This window comes from Macaca fascicularis, chromosome 14 (assembly GCF_037993035.2).
Source record: "Macaca fascicularis isolate 582-1 chromosome 14, T2T-MFA8v1.1".
Classification (NCBI taxonomy): Eukaryota; Metazoa; Chordata; class Mammalia; order Primates; family Cercopithecidae; genus Macaca; species Macaca fascicularis.
Genome location: NC_088388.1, coordinates 46,917,326 through 46,934,065, shown reverse-complemented (window position 1 = coordinate 46,934,065; position 16,740 = coordinate 46,917,326). Strand labels below are relative to the sequence as shown.

At 49.1% G+C, this 16,740-nt stretch overlaps 1 protein-coding gene across 25 annotated transcripts in view; it reads right to left on the bottom strand.

The window, feature by feature from the left end:
• PTPN5 (protein tyrosine phosphatase non-receptor type 5) overlaps positions 1-16,740 on the bottom strand; it is a 63,008-nt gene that overhangs the window by 38,798 nt on the left and 7,470 nt on the right. For 17 of the 25 annotated variants that reach the window (XM_074014057.1, XM_074014062.1, XM_074014065.1 and 14 more), the window contains one exon: positions 6,051-6,138. The exons of the other annotated variants lie outside the window; for them this stretch is intronic. Coding sequence is in view for 10 of the 17 variants with exons in the window: in XM_065528398.2 (XP_065384470.1) it covers positions 6,051-6,070 (20 nt within the window). In the remaining 7 variants the exon portion in view is untranslated. The remainder of the gene's footprint in view (positions 1-6,050; positions 6,139-16,740) is intronic. 25 annotated transcript variants of the gene reach the window in all.

Here is a 16,740-nt window from a genome sequence, read left to right as displayed (position 1 = left end):
TCCCTCTCCTGTATTCTGGATCCCTTTGGATAACTCCACCCCATCAAAGGGACCTGAGGAAAATATCAGCCTATTGACGGGTCAAGCTGCAGAGGCAGGAGCAGAATTTTGCATGTGTCTTCCTTGTGGAATCAGTGGCAGCAGTATCATCACAACCATCATCATCATCACCACCATCATCATCTCTACCACAGGAGGAGGATTTACTATATGCAAGCACCTTGCAAACTTTACCACATTAAATCCTCACTATGATCTCATGAATGAGGGATCATTAAACAGGCTCAGAGAGGTTAAGTAACTTGCCCAAGGTCACACAGCTCAACAGAATAGAGAGGAGTTTGAAATTATGGCTTAGGACTCCGGGCTCATGCTCTCGCTGCTGTGCCATTCTGTGTCCTAGTTCCAGTGGTTTTGAACCATGGGTGGACAAGAAGAGGGCTCTGAGTAACCCACAATCCTGTGTCCAGCTCTCCAAGAAGTGCAAGTCTCCTCTGCCCCAGGCAGTGAAAAGTGGCATGCAGAACTCTTCTCCAGAAATAGCTATAAAAAGTAGTTACATACATGTTTTGTATAGTCTAAATGTTTCCTTCCTGAAATCAGAGAACCCTCTTTCTAGCCTATCAGGGCACCTTATAGGACAGTATGGGGGTCTAGTTTTTCTCCTTTACCTAGTAAGCTGGAAAAAGGTTGCTGGAGATCAGCCAGACCCCATGAAGCATCTTTAGATATATCTTGAGAGCAACCACTTGGCTCACAGGGGTTCTACCCTGGGAATGGCCTGAAATGCCGCGTGGGCTCTAGTGGCCTTGTCTGCCTTTCATGTCTCTGACCCTTGGCAGTAGCTGATGACTGATTCAAGGCTGGACACACAAACCAGGCTGGGTCAATCAGATCTTCTCCCTTGCACGTTGAAAATGCATTCTGGTGCACTTTGCTTGGCTGAATCATGAAAGCCAGAGTGCCCCGGAGAGAAGACCTGCAAACATCTGCTGATGAGGGCCTGAGAGCCGCGTTGTTCCCATTTGTACTGAGTCTTGGACAATATGTCCGTCCAGACCACAAGATGGCCATGGATCCTTCCAATAAATCTCCACATTTTAGCTTACGCCAGTGGGATGTGATTTCTGAAACTGGCAACCAAAAGAACCCTTGACATAGCCTTGATAGCGTACTTCCAGGAATTTCAGAGGCTCAGCTGCCTCTCTGCCCCTGAGTCCTGCTATCCTGCTTCTTAGACTGGCCCTGGGGCCTGTTTCATGCCTAACTCCAGATTTTAAATAATTAAGGGCAGAAAGGCCAGGTTCAGGGTGTCCCTTCTCTCTCTGATATCTTCTTTTTCAACTGGCATTATATTATTTTATTTTTTCCTCAACCCAATTGCCAGGGTCTCTGAGAATCACAAGTCCTAGAGCCCCCCAGCACTCCTGCAGAGAGGTCACTTCCTTCAAGGTAACTTTAAGCGCTTTCTTTAAATGTCTCTGGAGTCCCTTCATCTTTCTCCGGCCCCATCTTGGTCCCAGTCACTATTATCTCTTGCCTAGATTGCTGTGGCAGTATTTTAACTGGTTGCTGGCATCCACTCAGGCTGGCCTCCAAAACATTCTCCACATGGCTCCAATGCTTATGGCATAGAAAATCTGTGCAGTTTACAACCTGCACAACTGGATGTGGAAGTCCCCTCTGCCCCAGGCAATGGAAAGTGGCATGGAGAACTCTTCCCCAGAAGAGAGGAGCCAGAATCAATTCCTCAAAACTCAATGTTTATCACACAACCTTTCTTGAAAAAATATTTTCATGGCATCCTTATTGTACTTAGAACAAAGAGAAAAATCCTTTGGCATAGTTCACTAGATGTTGGGTGGTCTGGTCCCTGTTGATCCCTCCAGCCTCACCCCATGTCCCTCTCCTCCTTGACCTCTGCACTCCAGCCACACTGGGAAGGTTCTTTCCTCACAGTGCCTTTCACATGTTTTTCTCTCTACCTACTACCTAGAGAGGTTCTCTAGCTCTACCTCTTAGTACTTTTTACTCATGGTATGCACTTGACACAGTTAGAAATGTCACTGTAATTTATGCCATTATTCAACACCTGTCTTCATCATTAGACTGTAGCTTTCATGAAGGCAGAGTCCACTATTTCTGTTTTATTTACCATCATATCTTCAAAGCCTCGCACAGTGCCTGGTTCGTAGCAGGATGTTCAATAAACAAACACTTATGGAATAAATAAATGTTGACCTGATGTTCTTGAGAAAACATTAGGAGCCTCAAACACAGCCATCATCTGAGCTGCTTTGTGGATGGGTCTTTGCTAAGTAGCTGGGAGCTCTCCTCCACAGCTATTGTCCACAGAAGTCAGAGAATCACAGACCTGGAAGGCCTCTCATTTTACAGAGGAGAAACTGAGGCAGAGGATGGAGTCTGACTTGCCCCACATTTTATATTCAGTTGGTGGTGGCCACAGGGATTGTGTTTGAGAGCACCCACCCCCAAACCTCCAATCCTAAACTTGTTCTTTCCTTACCCTAAAGAGCACCCAGCTGGACGGCAGCACCATGAGGGCTGACCCCTGGCTGGGTACAGAAAAGCACAGTATCCAGATACCTCTGGAAGGGGACCCATGTGTGACTCACACCTGCTTTCACACCTTAAGCCTCTCAGGCCCCAAGCTGTGTTCAGAATAGCTCAGTGCTGCATGTGTGCAGTGGACTCTATAAATAAGCTTCCTAGAAAATGACTAATTTCATAACCAGAAAAGCAGAACGAGTAGCACCTCTTGACTGCAGGGGAAAATGGAGCAAGAGCCTGCTGCTCTTCCCTGTAGTCGAAGGACTCCAGGCAACCCCAGCCAAAGCCTGCATGTCCAGGCTGTCCAGAGGAGGGTTTAATTAGCCTTTCCAAAGAAAACAGATGGCCCATTCAGGCTGGATGGGGAACCCAGTCTCTGGGCGCTGCCTTCCTCCCTCCCCACCAAGAGCAGAAATAGCTGATTTTATTGGATTGCTACGGCTCCTGCTCTCTCCTTCCCCACTTCTATCAGCCAGGCAAGAGGAACAGAAAACCAGCCTGTGACAACAGCAGCCACTTGCTGGGCTGCCCCCACCACTGCTTCCCTTATAACCAGAGAACACTAGGGATGAAGGGACTTGGAAATCACCCAGCCTGCCCCCGCTTCACTGATGGAGGATGTCCCAGAGTGAAAGCAGCTTCCCAAAGCCATCGTCACATTCAACAGGCATGTGCTCAGCACCTCCTGTGAGCAAGGCCTGGAGCTGCCCTAGGAACACAGTGATGAATAATCCAGGTCCCTCCTTGCAGGCTCCCAGTCTTCTCAGGGAGACAGACATGCAGACACGACCATACCCTGATGCCTGCTTTAATCGATGTATGCATGTGACCACCTTGGGGAAGGCTCTGCTCATTTGTGGGGAGGGGCAAGGGGAAGAGGAAGTCTTCTTCAAAGGGGACACAGGAGCTGGTTTTAATGGTTTTTAAATTTAATTAATTAACTAATTTTTGAGATGGAGTCTCACTCTGTTGCCCAGGCTGGTGGAGTGCAGTGGCGCTATCTCAGCTCACTGCAACCTCCGCCTCCCCGGTTCAAGTGACTCTCCGGCCTCAGCCTCCCAGTAGCTGGGATTATAGGTGCCCGCCACCACGCCCAGCTAATTTTTGTATTTTTAGTAGAGACGAGGTTTCACCATATTACTCAGGCTGGTCTCAAACTGCTGACCTCAGGTGATCCTGCTTGCCTTGGCCTCCCAAAGTGCTGGGATTACAGGTGTGAGCCACCGTGCCCGGCCAGGAGCTGTTTTTTAAAATATGTTTTTAGGTGAATGAGGGGTTGGGAAAAGGATTTCTTGGGTAGAGCAAATAGAAAAAGTGAGGCATGGAGACCCAAGATGTGTGGAACATCTGGTGCAATCAGAAGTAGGCTGGTCAGTGGGATGGAGCAGCAGATGGGGGCTAGGCCTCAGCAGAGGCACGTGGGCAAGCAGCAGCCTAGAAGCCAGAAATCCTGCCTCCCGGGGGCGGGGGAAGCCCTCTTCCACTTGATCATACGGCTTCCCTGTGGCTTCCCTGCACTGAGAGTGATGCTGGCTCTCTCACACCTGGTCTGGCTGGGTAGGTCTGTAACAGGAAGTGGGGGAGCAGCAGCTTATGTTTAAGGAATGGACTTTAGACCCAGCTGGTAGCATCCGATCTGGTCTGAAACTACTCTTTTTACTGTGCTAAAATTCCCATAGCATAAAATTCAACATTTTGACCATTTTAAAGAATACAATCCAGTGGCATTTAATACATTCATACCATTGTGCAACCATCATAATGATCTGCTTCCAGAATATTTTTGTCATACCAGACGGAAATCCTGTACCCATTAAGAAGTCACTCCCTGTCCTCCTCCCTCCAGCCCCTGGCAACTGCTTACCTGCTTTCTGTATCTATGGGTTTGCCTATTCTGGATATTTCATATAAATGGAATCATAAAATATGCAGCCTTTTGTGTTTGGCTTCTTGCACTTAGCATAATGTTTTCTAGGTTCATCCAAGTCCGCAGCATGCATCAGTACTTCATTCCTTTTCATGGATTCCTTTTCATGGCTGAATAATATTCTACTGTAGGATGGACGATGTTTTATTTATCTGTTCAGCAGTTGAACATGTGGGTTGTTTGCATCTTTTGGCTATTTGTGAATAGTGCTCCTATGAACCAAGCTGCTCTGTTTCCACTCTCCTCCCATCACGCTTGTGGTTTTGGGCAATGCTTTCTGCGCTCTGGGTCTGAGGCCTCACTTATGAAAAGAAGGTGGTTGGACTCTAAGCCCATTGTAACTCAAAAGTCATCACCTTCCTTGGCTCGTTCGTATGTGTGAAGGTAATGTGTCGTGCAGCTACGCCACCAGTGCTGGGTGCTGGAGACCCAGCCTAGACCACCCAACCCCATTTTCCAGAAGCTCGCGGCCAGGGCAGAAGACATAGAACAGATGCTGCCGTGGGCTGGGTGAAGTTCTAATAGAGGCACCGCCCCTCTGCCTGGGGGGTGGAGCGGGGGATGGGGGATGCTATTAGGAGACATCCTGGAGTCTCCTTACATGAGGTCCCAGCTTTGCCCAGGACTTATGTAGAGAAACAGCTGGCTGGTTTGCTGAGCCAGTCAGGGAGCCTGAGCCTGCTTCCAAGATAGGTGAGGAGCAAGGGGGAACTGGGATGCTGAAGCCAGGATTCCTGGGTGTGAGGCTGAGCCAAGCCCAGGCAGACATGCCTTCTATTCTGGGCTTTGTGCTCCTGGTACCCCATTAACACCCCTCACTATCAATGTGGGGCTCTTATCACCCTCTTAAAGCTCCAACCCCACCTGACATCTCTATTCGCTGAATTGAACCTGTCCATTCCTCCTTTCGAGCCCTGTTTGTGCTGTTCCCTCAGCCTGGAAGATCCTTTTCCCCTTTTGTCAAATCTTACTCATTCTCCAAGGTGCGACTCAGGCGGTACGTCTTCCACGGAGCACTCCCTGATCTCTCAGGAAGAACTGCGTCCTCCCACTTCTGGGCTCCCCCACACACCTGGTTCATATGTCCCTTTGTCTCTTACTTTGTTCTGCTGCTATAGTTAGCTGTTTATGCACCTGCCTCCCCCACCAACTTCCGACTTTGGAGCATCCTCACCCCCTCAACCACCTCTGCATCCCATGTGTTCAGCACAGGGCCTGAGCCTGTTGATGTACATGTTAAAGGCCAAATGCGGGGTAGTGGCAGGGTCTCAGGGTTGGTAGCTTTAGGGGCTCTAGGAAGGCAGATTCCAGCTAGGAGCCTCCCAATTAAAGAAGATGGCCAAACCATAGCCAGGAAGAGGCCCATAACGCCATCCAGATTTTCATCAGCATGTTCAGCAGGCAGGGGGCAGAGGACATGCTGGTTTCATGGAAAAGGAATGATCAGGATGACCACCTCATGAGAATGAGTCATGTGCCCCAGAGCATCCAGATGGAGGATTGGCCTCCTCAGTGGGTGGGCTGCAGGGGGACGGCATAAATGCTCACTCACCTGGCTCCCTCATAATTCATTCCCAAGGTGTCTGGATGGGGAAGGGTGCCATCTTCCAGCGCAGGAAGCTTTCTCAGCAAAAAGCAAGCTGGAGATATAAATGAAGGAGAGAGGGCAGTTTCAGATCATCCAGATGGGAAAACAGGGGCAAAGAGAGATTAAGTGACTAGTCTCCAGTCACACAGTGTGCCAACAATTTGTTTTCAGGTAGTCAAAACCCTGATTTCCTGTTGGGAGTCACCTTTCTCCTCCCCTGGTGCCCTGCTTGCCCCTTGCTACAACAGACAGCCCAGAATCAGAACTCAGTTACCTGTTATTTGTATCATACCCCGAAGCCTTCTAATAAATATCTTTTCTGCCTAAGTTACTCAGAGTCCTCTTCTGTTGCTGGCAACCAAATAACCCAGACTGATGCGTGCAGCAAACTCGTGGAATGAATAGGCTCTGAGCCCAGGACTCCCAATGCTTAGTTCACTGCTATTTCCATCCTGCCAAGCTGCCTACCCTCCTTGCCCAGCTGTCCACTGTCCAGCCATCTGTCCTCACGTCTGAGCAGACTGCAAACTTGAGTGTTCTGGATCCTAAACACAGGGTCTGAGTGTTCTCTGCTTGGGATGTGCCCAGACGAATGACTTCCCTTCCATCCCTGCTCTTCTCCGAGTGGAAGAAGCAGGGTGTGGGCATGGCAGAGACCCCAGGGAAGAGAAGATGAAAAGTGTAGGGTAGGCCCAGCCTGCTGAGGGGCTCGGGCAACAGTTGTCCATTTTTCATTTGAGTCTGATTCAGGGATTGGACCATTCATTTGTTCAACCCGTTTACTAAACACTTTTCATGTTCAGGCTACGTGTGGGACCCTGGGAATACAATGAACGACAAGCATCTCGTGGGGGATGTAGGTAAGAAGAAAAGGCAATGGCGACACAGGTGACCCATGTGCGGGGAGACAAGCAGGGTGCCCTGGGAGTGCCAGCCAGACCCCTAAGGAGGCAGAGGACTCAGGAGAGTTTTGGTTCCCAGGAAGGGTCATCTCTGATGAGATGTGAAAGAGGAGTTGGGGGGAGAGGCTGTGGGATGAGACAGGAGGGGGTGGGGTGCTCCAGGTAGAATGAGGACATGCAGACAGGCCTGGAATTGACACAAAGCAGGGCACATTCAAGGACTAGAAAGAAATGTAGTCTAAAAAGGGAGTGTGGAAAGGGGGTGTGGTGTCGGATGGGACAATCTACCGAACCGCTCACTTGCAAATTTTTTCCTTATCCCTCCCCTTCTTTCCAGAGAGGTAAGGCAGACCTACACTCCCTTGGGAGAGACAGCTTGGCTACAGGATCAAAGGCCAAGTTCCTGGAGGAGCTATCCTTCCAGTCTTTGTTCTGTGAAAGCTGGAGCACCTGGGGATGGGGTGTCTCTTGGTCAGGGAGGTGGGGGTGTGAGGAAGGGGAGGGGGTCTCCGGGCCTGCGAAGGTGACGGAGCCCATCAGTTCCATGACTGGTGCCTGGTGTGTGGGTGGGTGGCACTGAGTGCATAGAGAGGGCTGGATCTCCGTTCCAGGGCTTCTGCTGCACCCCACATGACACCCTGACAGAAGACACACGGTCTGCAGACCCAGAGGGGCTCTTCAGGTGGGGCTGGGATATCTCAGCTACAATCAGCAGGGTTTCCTTGAAACATCCCTGGCATGGTGGTCACGGCAGTGGGTTGAGGTCACTCCAGTGACGACTGGGATTGAATTTCCTACAGGGTAGGGTTGCTGGGGAGCTCTGAGTCTGGACTAATTTCATTTAAGGAGCACAATGAGACATTTCTTCCATACCTGATATTAAGGATTAAAAAAAATCAACCCGTTCTAGGAATAGATTCTTGCCTTGGGAGGCAGGAGACCAGCTAAAAGGTGGGTGTGGCAATCAGGTAAGTGATGGGGCATCCTAGCCTGGGACTGCAGCTGGGGACTGCCCCCTTGCTGGGCCACCTGCTCCAGTCACTCTGATTTCAGACCATAACTGTCTCCTCATCACCCCCGTGAACACGAAGCACATCCTTCCTGTCACCCCTTTGCTTAGGCTGTCTCTCCTGCCTGGAAGGCCATCACCTCTTTGCACCCCTCCTTAAAATCCAACTCAGACTTTAAGCTTCAGCTTAATCTTCAATTGCTCTAGGAAGCCTTGCCTGGGGACAGGTCTCCACTCTGCTCCAGTCAAACTGTGTGGCTCTGGGAAAGTGTCTTTATAACTCTGAGCCTTAAATTTTTCTCATATGTCTAACACGGATGACAATACCTTCCACACAGGATTGTGATGAAGACCACCAGTGAATGAGAAAGGTGAATGTTGACTATCATGGTGACTGGTGAACACCAGGTGCTCAGGACCTGTGCAAACAACCAACAAAGGCACAGCAGAGAAATGAAGGTGCTGGTAGTGGGGAAGCAGGTGTAGACAATGTATAAACTCCCAGGAAAGGGCTGGGAACCTAGCTTCTAGAAAGGGCAAAGGGCTTTGAACAATGCCAAGTTGTCTGGGGCAGCCTTTGGACAAGAGAGGCATCCCAGGACCATGTGCCCTCCCTTGCTGACAACAGAAAGGCACTGTTGGACCTGCAGGTGTCTGTGGTCTGGTCCAAAGGTTCAGTATGAACTGAATTTACCAGCTTCCCCCTGTACTCTGAGGAGGAGGGGGCTGGAGGGAGATTTGAGGAGACCCCGTCCTGCCAAATTCTTATTGGGTGGGATGGGAGCAGGAGAAACAAACACAGATTCCTTGCTGGCTTTGGCCACCCTGCTGGGACCAAAGTAGCAGGGGCTAGCTGCATAGGCAGCATTGAGAGAGAGCAGGGGCTCATGGCTGAAGCCAACACATTCTGTCCTAAATACACCTTTGAAGTGGAGGGTCAGAAATTCACACTGATTCAGCTCAGACTCTGTGGACCCTCCCAGCCTCTTCTCAGGGCCACTCTGGCTTTCTTTTAAAATGTATACCTTTTAAATTTCATGGTCAGATGGGTGAGGATGGAAGGGAATAGAAGGAGGTGATCAGGGAGAGGATGGAAGCAGCAAAAAGGGCAGAAGCAATCTTAGGGCCACCTGTTCAGTAACATCTTAGCCCCTGACCGAAGAGGATAACAATGACAGTATCTTCACAATAGAAAGGGCAGCTATCACTACTGCACCTGGACCACACAGGCCAGGCACTGCTCCGGTGCCTTCCATGTGTTAGCAAATTCAATCCTCACAGCGGCCCCTGGAGGAACCTCCTAACATTCCCCACATTTTCTAGAGGAGGAAATGGAAATTCAGAGAAGTGAAGTTACCTGCCCAAGGCCACACAGCTAGTCATCACAGAGCTGCCCCCACTGCCCACATTCCTAACCTCTCTTTCACTTTTTAGCTTTTGGTAAGAAAAAATATTCTGCAAATACACCTCCGTGAAGAGACTGCACATCATGGCAGTCGCTTTCTACATGTTCTTTTAAAAAATCTTCACCATAAATCTATGTGAGTAGCGTGTGATGATCCCCATTTTTACAGCTGAGAAAACTAAGGCTCAGGGGGTGAAGTGACCCAAGTGAATGAGTGAAGGAGCAAGAGGGAGATCCCTGTCCCTGTGTCCCTGCTTGGGCTCATTGCTGTTCTCCCCAGAAGAACGACTGGAAGTCCTGCGCTGGACCACGACCTCGGGTTTCTTCACTTGAAGTAGCAGACCAGGGAGCAGGCTTTGGAAGGCTAGCTTGCATGGGGAGTTTGGGAGGCTGGCTTGGGTGGGGAGCCTGTGATGGTGGCAGCTGTGTTCCATCAGTGCCGTGACGAATACACTCACTGGCCCTGGGCTCTAGTCCCAGGCTACTGTGTGACCTTGGGCTAGTCATTTCCCTTATCTGAAACTCAGTAGCCCCAAATGAAACCCAAACGGCCTGAATGAGATGACCTCTAAGGGCCTTTCCTTAGAGGTCAGGCTTCAATGCCGGGCCTGTCAGGTTTAATGAGGCAGAGGGTGGAACGGCAGTGAACCAGCAAAGGATGCTCATAGCATCAGGGAAACAGGCCTTGGTCCATGCAGCCCAACCTTCAAGCGTGGAGGGCAGATCTGGCCTGAGCCAATTATTGACAGAGTCCAGGTTCAGCTGTGATTTGATGCTGTGGGTGGTCCGGCCTGATTCTAAATGGTGCGGCGGTCAGGGACCCAAAAGATAGAAAGGCAGGATTTTGGAGTTCAAAGGTTATCTGGTTGGTCTGAACCTCTGTTCTCCAAGACTCTGAAAACAGTCCATTCTGCTCCCTCTCCTCGCACCTGCCCCCAGGTATGCAGTTTAATTTACAGGGAGAAAACAGCAATCACAAAGGCAAAGGTGTGATCACACCTCTTGTGGGCGTCTTCCGATATTTCCATTCAGTTACATGTTTGCTCCTACCTGTAATGCCTTAGGATGCACTTTTCCCTCCATTGGAAAGCCCCCTTTTCCCTTCTCTGCTTGGAAAATTCTTATTTGCCTCTTAAGACTCTGTTCAAATGTCACCTCCTCAATAGAACCCTCCCCGACTCCCTTAGGAAGAACTGGGTACTCTGTCTTCTGTTCTTACCTCTTATGTGTTGATGCCAGTCTCCCTGCCTCACGCAGAGCTACCTGGACATAAATCTGTGGTCTATGACGACTGTAGCCTCCTTTTATTGCAGGTTTATTGTGTGCTGGATGTCGTGCCAAGCACTGTACATGTATGACATCATTCACTTCTCACTGTAACCCTATGAGGTAAACAGTCATCCTCCACCTACACGTGAAGATTGGGACTTGGAGAGACTAAGCCATCTGCTCAAGGTCATATAGTTGGTACACGGCAGAACCAGGCTTCAAACTCAGTTTATATCAACTCCAGGCTTTATTTAAATCACAAGGTTTCCAGCATCTGATATGGACTTTTCTGTTTCCCATGTCCAATACTGTATCTGGCACCATGCAAATGTTAAAAAAAATGAAAAGTGGGGTAATGTTTGAACATTTACAAACGGCTCATTAAAAACATCATAAAAGGCCAGGCATGGTGGCTCACACCTGTAATCCCAGAACTTCGGGAGGCTGAGGTGGGCAGATCACCTGAGGTCAGAAATTTGAGACCAGCCTGACTAACATGGTGAAACCCCGTCTCTACCAAAAATACAAAATTAGCCAGGAGTGGTGGTGGGCACCTGTAATCCCAGCTACTTGGGAGGCTGAGGCAGGAGAATCACTTGAATCGGGGAGGTGGAAGTTGCAGTGAGTGAGCAGAGATCGCACCACTGCACTCCAGCCTGGGTGACACAGTGAGACTCATCTCAAAAACAAACACCACCATAAAAGTAGTAAACACATAGGCTTTGGCTCTGGTCTGCCTGAGTATGAATCAAGGCTCCCTGACTGGCTGCCTGATCTTGGGCAAGACTTTGACTTCTTTGTGCCTCAGTTTCTTAATCTGTGAAGCAGGGATAAGTGTGTCTATACCTCAGAGGGTTAAAATGAAGATTAAATGAATGTTGATCTTCGCACAAAGTTTTTACACGAGATGCATGGAAAATGTGTAGAACAGGGCCAGGAAGCTCCTAAAAATGTTAATTGTCATCATCTTGTGTTTCAGGCTTTGCCTGTTTCCCAGTTAATATAACTCTTCTCCTCCCATGGATAAAGTCCATGAAGGTTCTGGGATGAATGTTGGGGTGTCCTGGTAAACTGGTTCTTAACTTTCTCTTTACTGGACCTGAACTGCTCTATCACTGGGAGCAAGATGAAGCAAACCAGAATATTATGCAGGAATTAAAAAAAAGAATAATGTAGGCCAGGCATGGTGGCTCACACCTGTAATTCCAGCATTTTAGGAGGCTGAGGCAAGAGGACTGCTTGAGGCCATGAGTTCGAGACCAGCCTGGGCAACACAGTGAGATCCCATCTCACCAAAAAATAGTATGTGAGCGGGGCATGGTGGTATACACCTGTAGTCCCAGCTACTCAGCAGGCTGAGGCAGGAGGATTGCTTGAGCCCAAGACTTCAAGGTTGCAGTGAGCTATGATCGCACCACTGCATTTCAGCCCAGGTGACAGTGCGAGACCCTGTCTCAGAAAAAAAAAAGAAAAAAAAAGAAAAGCCCTGATTTGTGTCCTCTGCCAATTTTCATGGTGTAATGCTCCCACCGTGGCCGATTTCAAGCTATGAATGTGAAGAGTCATGCTGCCAGTCTTAGCAGAGGTCCAGAGTTTTGCTCAATCTGTGCCTCAGTTTCTTCATCTTTAAAACAGATCAGCAGTAGGACCTAACTCAAAATACTGTTGTGAGGAGTAAACCTGAAGCTCTTAGACGAGCACATGGCACGCTGTATGCTCTGTGTTAGCCAATATCACCGTTAGGAGTTTTAACTCAGTCTCACTGTTGCTTATCTGGCTTGGACACTGACCCAACCCCAGCAACTGGCCTTCTGCTCTAACAGGCAGAGTCTCTGCCTTCTAGGATTAGGCCTTGTCCCCTCTTGCAGCTCTCCCTTCTCCCTTTGTGATATAGTTTGGATATCTGTCCCCGCCCAAATCTCATGCTGAATTGTAATCCCCAGTGTCGGAGGTGGGGCCTGGTAGGTCACAGAGGCGGATCCCGCATGGCTTGTGCTGTCCTGATGAGAGTTCTCACAAGATCTGATCTTTTAAAAGCATGTGGCACCTCCCCCAACTCACTTTCTTCCTGCTTTCCCTGTGTGATGTGCCTGCACCCTCTTTGCCTTCTGATTGTCTGCTTCCTGAGGCCTCCCTAGAAGCCAAGCAGACACCAGTGCCATGCTTCCTGGACAGCCTGGCCATAAGCCAATTAAACCTCTTTTCTTTATAAATTACTCAGTCTCTTGCATTGCTCTAAAGAAATTGCTGTATTTCTTTAGAGCAATGCAAGAATGGTCTAATACACCCTGGAACTAGAATTCTGGCCTAGCCTGTGTTGGTTACACACCCACCCTGATCACATATTATTTCATGCCTCTGGTTTCATCCCTAGACTTCCCTCATGCCGCCCTGGGCCCGGGCTGCCAGTGCAGCTGCCTTGCTCTGGATTGTCCATGATGTTCCCTTCTGGCATCTGCTTTGCTCCTCATTGTTTACAAGGCTCCTTTCTCACAGGGCTGGGATGTACTTACAGGGGGGAAAGCTGAAGTTCAGAGCTCAGTTTGCTCCCACCTGCAACTAGAGGGGCCCCTAGCTCCTGCCACACCCTGCTGTGAACTCCAGCTTCTCATCAGTGCCTCCTGCCCCCAGCCCGATTTAACCCTTCTGTGCTCAGGCCTGGCTCAGATCGTGGCAAATTGGGAAGATCTCGGCATCTTCGGGTTTGGTGGAAGAGTCAAACTGAGTCAGAAGCAGGGCCTGGAGGAGAAGACACAGAGAGGCAGGGTTTGGAAACATCAGCTGGTTTTAAGGCTCTTTTGCCAGGAAACAAAAAAATAGAGTGTGAACTAGGAAAAAATATCCAGGTGGGACCAGGAATCACGGTTGAAAGGGGCCTGACCTCCTGAATTCAAATTTAATAAATAGCAGCTGCATACCTACTGTGTGCCAGGTCCTCTGGGGAAGGCATGGAGGTCTCTGCCTCACTGGCAGGAAGTCAGTTTACATTTATCATCTGTAGCCAGAGATCAGACTGTCTTTTTTTGACCACTTATTTTTTTTTTTTTCCAGATGGAGTCTTCCTCTGTCACCCAGGCTGGAGTGCAGTGGTGTGATCTAGGCTCACTGCAGCCTCTGCCTCTTGGGTTCAATCAATTCTCCTGCCTCAGCCTTCCAAGTAGCTGGGACTACAGGCGCCAGACACCATGCCCGGCTAATTTTTGTATTTTCAGTAGAGATGGGGTTTCACCATATTGGCCAGGGTGGTCTCAAACTCCTGACCTCAAGTGATCCGCCTGCCTCGGCCTGGTGCTGGAATTACAGGCACGAGCCACCGTGCCCGGCCCCACCTTTGTTAGCTCCAGAGGCTGGTTCAGAATATATTTTGCATTTTAAACCCAGTTTGTCTCTGAGATAATCTTGCTATAATCTTGTATCAATTTCTTTAATATCAGGCTCTGTACTGAGCCTTGGGGGACACACAGATAACTAAGAACCAGTCCCCGCCCTCCACCCAGCATTCAGCCTAGTGAGCTGAGTGAGAAATGCATTAAGGGCCCACTGAGGCTGTCTTATGGGAGTGCTCAGGAGGGCACAAAAAGAGAGTCTGGGAAGCTGCACAGAAGAGACCCGATGCACAAGCAGGAGTTCACCAGATACAGGGAGGACATTCCAGGCAGGGAACACTGCAGGGCAAAGGCCCGGGGAGATGAAAGCACAAGGTACGCTAGGCAGAGGAGGCACCTCAGTGTAGCCACAGAGTAGACATGAGCGGGATTCTTGTCACACAGCAGAGGCCTTCATGCATCAGCCTAAGACACACTGACTTTGACTCACAGACCATTTTTTTCTCAGGGGGACAGAGCAGGTATTGCCATGCTAGCTGGCATTTAGAAATCCGTGTGTGTATCCGGAGTTAGTGGGGAAAAGGTGACAACATGGATGGATCTCAAAAACTACGTCTTTTTACTTTTTTTTTTTTTTTGGAGATGGAGTCTTGTTCTGTCACCCAGGCTCGAGTGCAGTGGCACAATCTTGGCTCGCTGCAACATCCACCTCCCAGGTTCCCGTGATTCTCCTGCCTCAGCCTCCCGAGTAGCTGGGACTACAGGTGTGCACCACCATGCCCAGCTAATTTTTGTACTTTAATAGAGATGGGGCTTCGCCATGCTGGCCAGGCTTGTCTTGAACTCCTGACCCTTGGGTGATCCACCTGCCTCGGCCTCCCAAAATGCTGGGGTTACAGGTATGAGCCACTGCATCTGGCTTTTTAAAAACTATTTCATGACACAAAAGAGCACATACGATATGATTCCACTTATATGACGATTAGGAACAGACAAAATCCATCTACAGTGATAGAAATGGGAACAATCGTTATCGCTGAACTTTCGGGGGTGATGGAAATCTTCTGAGTCTTGCTCTTGGTGATGGTTATATGAGCTCATGCAGTTGTCAAAATGCACTGAACAGAACACTTAAGATCTGTACATCTGACTGCTTGTAAAATAAACCTGAAGAACATGGGTGAGCATTTTTGGTTGTTATAATAACTGAAGGGTGCTACAGGCAAATCTATAGGAGATGGGGCCAGGGATGCTTTCACAGCAAAGAACTCTCCCACCCAAAGGCCAGTAGGTCCCTGTTGAGAAATATAGCTGCAAGCCATGGGGAGCTGCAGAAGGACGGAAACACCAGAGAGACCTGGCCACATCTGTATTTTGGTAAGACAAGGCTCTGGTGGTGGTGGTGGCAGAGTCTTGGGACAGTGATGTGGCACAGAAGGTGGACATATGATCTTCACTGCCACTCCTAGGCCTCATATTTGCCTCTTAGCCCACTGGCCTGATGCTGTCCTGGAGGGGCCCCAGGAGGTACCTCTGAGGCCCCTCAGCTGCTGACCAGCTAGGGAAGTAGCAGAGGCAGCAGATGGTAGTGGAAACGGCAATGCCTCACCCCCAGCCTCCCGGCCTCATGATAAGCACCAAGGATAAAAGTGATCATCTTCCTCTGAAGTGGAGTCTCAGTGACGGGGGTCTCCCTGAGTGTCTGGAGCCACTGGAAGCAGGGCTGAACTACTGCTGCTACTATAGAAAAGCACTGTTTTACATCACAGGCGAAAGAACAACACAGCTGACTTGCATGAAAATACTCACCTGACCCCTCCTCCCTTCAGAAAGCCTTCTCTGACCTGGGCAGGTGTGTCTCCTGTGTTCCCACAGCCCTACAGAACACAGTTACTGCCTAGGTTTGAATTCTGGCTCTGACACTTACTTGCTGTGCGTACCTGAAACGGAGTTACTCAAGCTCTCTGTTTCCTCACCTGCAAATTGAGGCTAACAGAAACCGTCTTCACTGAACTATTACCAAGACTGAGATAATGTAGTAAGCACTCAGTAAGAGCGAGTGCTTATGGTGAGCCTAGAATGCATCAATACAGACCACTGTTGCCAGGCGACTCCTCTGGTGCCTCCACTAGATGTTAAGCTCCTTGTGGGCAGGGTCCTTGTGGTCATGTTGATTGCTGAGGGCCTTGTGTCCACCACAGTGCCTGGTACAGTAAATACTTGCATGCTTGAATGAATTCCACCCACTAAGATCTCTCCTGAGAGCTTTCTTTTTCCACCCACAATGCCTCTAAATCACAACAATTCTTCAGAAATGGAGCCAGACTCATTTGTATTCCGTTCCCTCTTCTCTCTTCTGTTACCTCCATGGCCATGCAGAACCCAAACAACATTTAGTTTTTAAATTAACAGCTTCTTCCTGGACTCTCTACTCCTAAGACTTCACTCAGTGGTCTTCATACTGGGCATGCAAAAATCCTTTTTAAAAAATGCACTCCGCACCTCTCAAAAAGTTAAACACAGAATGACCATACAATCCAGCAATTCCACCGCTAGGTATATACCCCAAAGGGTTGAAAGCGGGGGCTCAAACAGATCCTTGCACACCAATGTTCATAGCTGTATTATTCACAATAGCCAAAAGGTGGAAACAGATGAATGGCTAAACAATGTGGTATATCCATACAATGGAATATACTCAGCTTTAAAAATGAGATTCTGATATATGATACAACAGAGATGA